The sequence below is a fragment of the Brassica oleracea genome, chromosome C4, assembly GCF_000695525.1.
Source record: "Brassica oleracea var. oleracea cultivar TO1000 chromosome C4, BOL, whole genome shotgun sequence".
NCBI classification, from domain to species: Eukaryota; Viridiplantae; Streptophyta; class Magnoliopsida; order Brassicales; family Brassicaceae; genus Brassica; species Brassica oleracea.
The window spans coordinates 8,359,056-8,367,156 of NC_027751.1; the positions used below are offsets into that span (position 1 = coordinate 8,359,056).

General features: G+C 35.1%; 1 protein-coding gene across 2 annotated transcripts in view; it reads right to left on the reverse strand.

Moving 5' to 3' along the window:
• Positions 1–5,688: 5,688 nt before the first annotated feature.
• Positions 5,689–8,101, reverse strand: part of LOC106343049 (separase-like) — a 20,785-nt gene continuing 18,372 nt past the window's right edge. The window contains exons 20-23 of one of the 2 annotated variants that reach the window (XM_013782168.1): positions 6,958–7,139; positions 6,458–6,682; positions 6,287–6,383; positions 5,689–6,194 (exon numbers count right to left, since the gene is read on the reverse strand). In XM_013782168.1, coding sequence (XP_013637622.1) covers positions 5,761–6,194; positions 6,287–6,383; positions 6,458–6,682; positions 6,958–7,139 — 938 coding nt within the window. In that variant the 3' untranslated portion in view covers positions 5,689–5,760. Of the gene's footprint in view, positions 6,195–6,286; positions 6,384–6,457; positions 6,683–6,703; positions 6,909–6,957; positions 7,140–8,101 lie in introns of those variants that run through there. The other variant, XM_013782169.1, reaches the window with a different exon arrangement.

Here is an 8,101-nt window from a genome sequence, read left to right on the forward strand (position 1 = left end):
ATGCGGATTGGCCTTCGATATTCCCGACTCCAAATGGTGCTTAATATGACTCACAAGACCACCAAGTGAAGGATCTCTCGTCGTTGCTTGATATGACTCACAAGTCCAACGATTTGAGGAAGTGTTTACTTGGATATGACTCACCAAGAAACTAAGAACAAGTTCTTAAACGAAGAACAAAGAGTTTAACTCAAACTTAGACAAAATCGATTTCTTATTATTAAAATGAAAAGAGTTTCATACTTATAGAGTTTTGTAGATCTAGGAATTAAATGAAAAAGTAGATCTTAATACGAAAATAAAGAGATAAGACTAGACAAGGTGACTGTTCGGCTTCTGTCCAGATGCATCCAAACCGGCTAAGTCCAAAGCGGTAAGGATCAGCACATAGGCGGGACGATCAGCAAGGGCCGCGGGACGTTCTGATCGGACAAGTTGCATTCCAACAAAGCCCAAGTCTTCTGATAGCGTAAGGATCCTTGCCTTAGAGAAATTTCCAAAGGAAAAGTCCATGATCGGATCGAACAAGGTAGAGAGATCATCAGCACGGTCGTCGGTACATGCGGTATGAGCCAATCGAGCCAAAAGAGAGAAGTCTCGATCATTTTGTGAAATCTCATGAACCAAGTCAAGTCTGGCATGATCCAAGTCAAGTCTGGCATGATCCATGTCAAGTCTGGTATGATCCTTGTCAAGTCTGGCATGATCCAAGTTAAGTCTGGTACGATGAAAAACATGAACCTCGGTTGAAACGTTCAGAACGTCCTGGACTCCATGCTGAGCTGGTTCCATGTAATGATCCGTGGACTGCGGCACATCAGTATCCAATGGAGATACGTCTTTACCATTAAAGAGTTTGTCGTTCCTCGCCTTCCAAATGTACCAACAGATCCATGGGAAGGTATCGAATTGTGGTCTCAGCGGAGCCACCTCTTTTCTCTTCCAAAACAGAAAGTTCATGTTTTGGTATATTGATGTACTCGGGAAGTAATCCGGAAGGGACATATAGTCTGATAAAGCCCAAACCTGTAGAGTTATATATATATATACAAACATGTAAGAGACTAAGAGTCAGACAGCAAATTCTTGATGTTTCACTTCAGGCCAGAATCTCTATTTTGAGTGGGATCTGTTGAATGGGGGGTATCATTCTCATGTGGAGGCTGACGTGGAGGCTGCTCTAGACTCCCGGTTAAGTCCATAAGATCAGTGATGACAAAGCATGGAAAACTATAAATGTCAAGGAGGGAGCAAGTGGTAAAATGGTTGTCAAGAAATCCGTTCACTTCAAATGGATGCAACTGGAGAGAATGATCACGCTTAACATGTCTGTCTTGAAAGAAGATTACACAAGATAGAATGGCTTTGAGTTGACTTTGAGTTAAACAATCTCGAGTTTATTAGAGAAATCTCAGTTTTTGATCAGAGGAACCCCAAACACGAAGTTGCTATTAATTTACAGAAAATGTACAAAAGCTTTCGTACCAGGTGAAAGCTTGCGGGTTGTGCAGTGCTCGTGGAGGAAATCTGGTTAGTATTTTGTTCTCAAAACTTTTTGTGTGTTATTATGTTGAGGTAATCTAATGTTGTATCGTTGTTTCCATCACAGGAAGCTCTTAGATTTTGGTGAGCTGAAGAGAAGTTGTATATCATTCTTTGATATTGAGAAACATGAAATCGCGAATTCAGGTGGCCTAGATCTTGGACAAGAGCAGCTAAGTTTGGCAAAGGTTGGTCAAAGAATGTAAAGGCACAAAAGCTTGTTTTACAATACTCGCTTGAGGCTGTCAGTTATAGAGAGACTAATCTCAGTTTCGGTTTCCTTTTTTAATTCTATGTTTTGGATTGAGCCTAATCTGATCTTGGTTTATGCACTTTTTTTCAACATATTGACCCTTAGACATTGGTACGGACACAATAATTATATTTACTACAAGTTGCTCCGCTGTCAGAGTAAGACCCTTACTTCTACTAGTAATTACTTCTCTTCAACTCTTTTTCCTCATTTATGACAAAAGGTTTGAGCTGAATCAAGAAAAATAAACTTTGATGTGTGTTTGATTGAAATGTTACAGGTTTGATATTGACGAGGGAGAAGAAGAAAACCTTGTGGAGAAGTGTCCTCAATTGAAACTTCAGCAACAGTGCACCAATCACATGGGTCCGGTTAGTATCTATTTCTTTTCCCTGCTTTGAAAAATTTGAAACCTATTTCTTTTTGTTGTCATGTTTATGCTTTGTGTATATGGAAAGGAAAGCTTCTAAGTCTCTACAAGAACAGTGGAGAAATGCTTTAAACTTCTTCTATGGAAGATAGCGATTCCAAATGGATTTAGTGCTCAACACATCGACAGTGTTGTACGTTGGGGAGAAGAAGGTACGTTTCAACATTCAAGCTTCTTAGCTGGAGGAGCAACTGTTGCTGCATGAAGATTTGTTGTTGAGAATAATGTTCTTAAAGGCTGCTTGGCCGTGGTCCTTGCTTGGTTGCAAGTTTTAAATTTTTTAGTATAGTAGATCTTATAAAAAGATAGATTAAAATTTTCAGTATGTTGTGAGTATTGTTATATAGCTAATAAGAAAATCATGAAAAACTGTGTTAAAAAAAAGCTTTAAAAAATAAATAACATATTTAAAACAAGTACATTACTCTTATTTGGTTTCAGTTTCAGGTATGGGATTGTCTAATTCTCATGGCATGAGGGTTGGTCTAAGAATGACATCAATCATCAAACTATCTTTGTAACCAAAATCAACTCATATTTTTTAAGAACCTCTTAAGATTCTTTAAAACCCTAAATAAAAACTTTAATGTCAGTTAAAAATGGCAAATCAGTGATTCTTAAGTCAAAAAAAAATGTTTAAATCAATTATGATTAACAAATTAGTTTTATGAGAAACCAAATATGTAAAATAAAAGACATCTTCATCAACCAAAATTTAGTTAAGTCTTTATTCAATTTGCTCACATTACATATGTATATATTTGGATGTTAAAGAGACAACAAATTTTGAATTTTGATCATGACTTATATTTCAATGATAATATATATATATATATATATTAAATATTAAATATGAACATATTTTCTCAAAATATGGGAAAATAATAGTACGAAAATTAAGTTTATTTTTTCATAAGTTTATGTTTCAAAATATATATTAAACTATAATAGTTTTTCCTTTTTAAAATTTGAAAAAAAATATTTAGAATATAATTCGCAAAACCACGATCAGACTTGAGATAAAGGTATTGTTTTACTATATCCATATTGTATTTTGGAGATTTCTTTTAGATCATTCACTATGGTTTTCACTGTTTTTAATGATTCAATGTATGTTTTTTTATTTTGAATCAGAAAGAACTAGCTCAAAGATTTGAGAGAGTAAAGTCTGTTGATCTGCATCTTAAATAGAACTATGGTAATTTCAAGCATTTGATTGTGCTCCCATGCAGCTTAGTTGTAGTGATTGAAAGACAACTTTAGACCACTTGGTATCACTAATTTTGTGGAGTAGCAGCATGTTTGTTGCTTTTATAGTTCTTATCTTTATTTTATGACTCGGAACTGATATCACATTATCTTGCAGGTTTCTAGAAATTTTATGTTCTAGAATTTTGTGTATTTGGAATTACCTGACACATGTGGATGAATAATTTTATTTTCTTTATCTGTTTTCATATGCACTAATATTCAATGAAAAAATTTGTGATGAGTAATGATCAAAAGTGCAATTGGAAGATTATTTTTATGTATTCTATGAGGTTCCATAAAAGAAAGGACTTAGATTTTTGAGAAGATGCCAAAATTCTTAGTTTAGAGTCATTGTTGGTTTGTATGATTTAAATATCAAGTTCGGGTAGATTTGTGTAAAAACTTTGTTCTATAGTTTGGTTTGGTGTTTGGTTTGGTGTGGACAATGATATTATTGTACGTGCAGATCAATTTTTGATTCAATTTTATTTCTATTATAAAACTGTTCAATGATTAGTTGAGTCTGTTAAGTTGTGTTAAAAAAAAAGTTGAGTCTGTTAAATTGATGACAAAAAGAAAGAACTCAGTGATTTTAAAGTCAAATAAAGTTTGAACGAATTGTAAATTTTACAATTGTTTTATACAAAACTAAAAAAAATATATTTAAATCATAACTAGGTTTAGTTAGTTTTTACTCATCCTACTTATCATCCTATATATGATTTCCAGTAATAAGAAACAACAAATTGTGAGTTCAAATTATTTTAAATTTGTTAGACACAAATCGATAAATAAATACAAACAAATTTTAAAATTTCTACCAATTTAATAGTTTAAAATCGATTGTATTATATATTCACGAAATATGGTCATATTTAAGTGTCAACTTTTTAAGTTAATTAAAAACTATACGAATATCCCGGGCGTAGCCGGAAAAATCTCTAGTTAAATTAATACTTAATTAATTTAATTTCTCATAGTATATTTTTTATCAAAATTAATCTATATTCTTCATGAACTTAACAAAATGAATCTATTATTATTATGAAGCATATAAAACTTATTATTTGATTAAAATATACTATCCTAATATCTCTCTAAGTATGTGTCTTAATTCTGCGGTCAATATGTCCAATGAAAGATAATTTCAACAGCTACTCATGGACATAAAAGTTACACAATTCCGATTTATATTGAAAAATATATGAGAAAAATAAAAAGTAAATTCTTTTAGACAAATCTAAACACCACGTGTTGCATTACTGTTCATCTCTTCATATCAGACTTTGTATATGACATTGAAGCATAGATAAGTGAAATGAACTGTGGACAATGAATCATAGATAGTGAGATGAACTGTGGACAATAAATCATAGATGGTGGAATGAATCGTCAATAGTGAATAATGGAATGAATCCTGGACAGTGAATCATGGAGGATAGAGTAAAATTAATCATGGACAGTTTTGCTACGGACAGTGAATCGCGGATAGTACGAAGCGTAGTCAGCGAACTTAATCGTGTACTGGAAATCGTGGACGATTAACCGTGGACAGTGAATCATAAATCATTCATTACGCACAAACTTTAAAGAAAAAAAACAAAAAACTTATCTTTTCTTGCAGTAAAGACAAGTACGGATTTGCCACCAATTTTTTGTGTAGTGTTAGTGGAGTTTGTTTCATGAAAATGATCAACAATACGTCTTTTTGGAAGGGATGTGACATTTCCAAGTAGAACATGGAGAATAGAGGTTTTATCAATTCTGAAATTCGGTATGTCCTGCTTTTGAGTCTTCACTGCTTTCATGACATCCTTGGTCACTCTACCTTGCTAGAACAAATATAACATGTGTCGAGTTAACTTAAGGGCAAGATGTAAGTGTACCGACTGACAGATTAGAGAGAAGAGTCGAACTCACTTTTATGGTTTGACATCAAACCATTTGTATCTTGGTTCCTCAACACCAATGATTCCAAGACATACACATGGTGTATGATTACGAAAGTCACAGTAGTAACCAGACCAAACCATGTCTCTTGTTATTTTTAGTCATACACAATCGCGTGAAGGAATTTTTTGTGGACGTGAAAGAACAGTTGATTGGGAGTAGTTGGATTTCACATATGAATCTTGAATAGAAATCACATTAGTTGATTCATCATTTCTCTTCAATGGACGTCAACAATTCTTTTCATGATATCAGTCATATGAAGAGAAATACGTGGTTTGAATTCAATATTAAGTTGAAACACAAAAATAAGGAAGAAAAATCTTCTAAATCATCAATATTTTGAATGCCCTCCTAGTATATCAAAACAAATTTCAAACATTGGCTTCAAGTATTTTTTTTTCTTCCTCTTTGTTGTGATAGCAGTTGGGACACCATAACACACGATGGCAGCCCCTGTCAAGAATTGCTGAGCGCAGGCATAACGTGCATCAGCCATGAGCGACCCAATTCTCTCTGGTTTAACATCATCACTCCTCTCTCTCCAGAAACTTTCTAACATTGCCTTCACAAACTGGCTAATATCTTGTGGTACATCCCACAAGGTTGCCACAATGACAGGGGAACCGGCTAGCAGGAAAGATATCGGAACACTTTTTGGTACATATCTGCCTCCTCTATATGGCAAACCGCTGCAGCATCCCATAAGAAAAGCTGCAGAACATTTGTTCATATTCTCTACTTTCCGCATGGGAATATATTGATCTCCTGCACCACCACCCCCCCCATTGCATGGCTCGAATCAGTAATTTGAACTTTTTTCTTATAGGTGTATTATGTAAGGGAAAGGACCACCATACCAGAACCATGCCCATGATATAGGAAAAGATCACGATTTCCCAACGCATCATTTAGCTCCTGAGCAGAAGGAGCAGGTGGCTCTAATCCAGCTTCTACCTGTATAAAACAAATATGATCGGTAACAACCAAGACAGACGAATTATATCAGTTTATTTTAATATATGTGTTACCTTGATTTCCTTAATCTCGGACAATCCTTCAAGCACGGTTTGCAATGTTTTGCAATTATATTTCGGATCTAATAGATAACAAGAATCTCGAGGATCGATCACAAGGAAGGGAGACGGATCTTCTCGGTAACAGCTTTTCTTAAGCACTGCTGATATACTACCCACAGAAGGCATACGGTATACTTCTTGTCTTCTCAATGTTGGAATGTTCTCCCATGGAAGCATCTATTATACAGAACAAGTGTGTTTCAGAGAATACAACATGTTACACATCAAGTAATCACAAATAACATTGAATACAATCAGACAGTACCATATGATATTCTAGTATTCTCTCCTTTAATTTTAATACTCGTAAAAGCTAACAAGGGTTTAGAATCAATGAGCAAGATTATATATATCTTTCCTATGTTGTATTTAAGAAGAAAACTCTATTCTAACAATGCACATCCAGAAAATGTGAACCAAAAAAAAGAAGATGAGATTTACCATGCACCAACCTGAATCTCATGATCCAACACAAGTATTATCGGTTCTCTCTTCTCATTATAATCCTCTAGCTTGATCCCTGAGTCCCGTATCAGTTGTAAGGCTAGCCGGTACCTACTTCGAAGGTCATCAGATATACTGCTTCCATTTTCTTCATCAATATGGTCACTTGGATGACCTCCTATGCAGCAACCATTCTTTGAACAAAGCTGAGATATCCATGAGTCGCCGTCCTTGGCTGTGTCATTTCCAAGGAAAACCTTTAGAAGTGTCTCATTTACTTCCATATTACATTTGGCCCTTAGCTCTTCAACCAGCTTCTTTTGCGTGGACTCATGCGATTTACTATTTGAAGACTCTCCCAAAAGCAGATGCCTCCAGGGACCCAACCAGGTGTCTTCAAGGTTTCTGTATATAATAACAATAATACAACACGCTTCTTTTAAAAATAGAAATATGCTGTAGTCCCGAATTGTGCAACTATAAGTGTGTTCACTATATGCATCACCTCCGCATGGAATGTGTACCTTAGCAATTTATTAAGACGAAGTTCAAGTTCGTCTATCTCCTTCCACCTCAATTTTTCATCTTCCATAGGAACCTGAGAACCAGCAAAGTTGTACTCCTTCAATATTAATCGAAATGCTGGAGCGACAACATCCACCACTGTGGAACCCCATGGAGAATCCCATCTTTTATCCATCTTTTCAATCCCACCTGCTTCGGTATTGGTAAAATTATTTATGCTATCAAGTAACAATGACAGAAAGGAAATCCCCCTTGATCAACCAATGGATAGTATAAATTTTACCTTCTCCAAGTGAAGAATAAATTGGCAGAAGTACAGCTAAAGGCTGCTGACTCTTTGAGCTCAACCGTGACAAGAGCAGCCACCCACAAACTTGGGGGCTTTTCAATAACTCCTGCAACAATTTACTCAGTGTGCCTCCAAGCACGCTAATGCAGATGGCTGTCGTTTCTGGTAGACCATTGAAAAAGTTTTTTGCAAACTTAACAAGACCGTCGGTGCTTTTGGGAGCAAGCCTGCAGTGTCAGGTAAAAGACAATGGACTCAGTAAAAAAAAAAAAACAAATAAATCCAACTTAATTTAATCCATGTTTTCTAGCTTTAAGACCTGAGAAAGTCGAATTCTT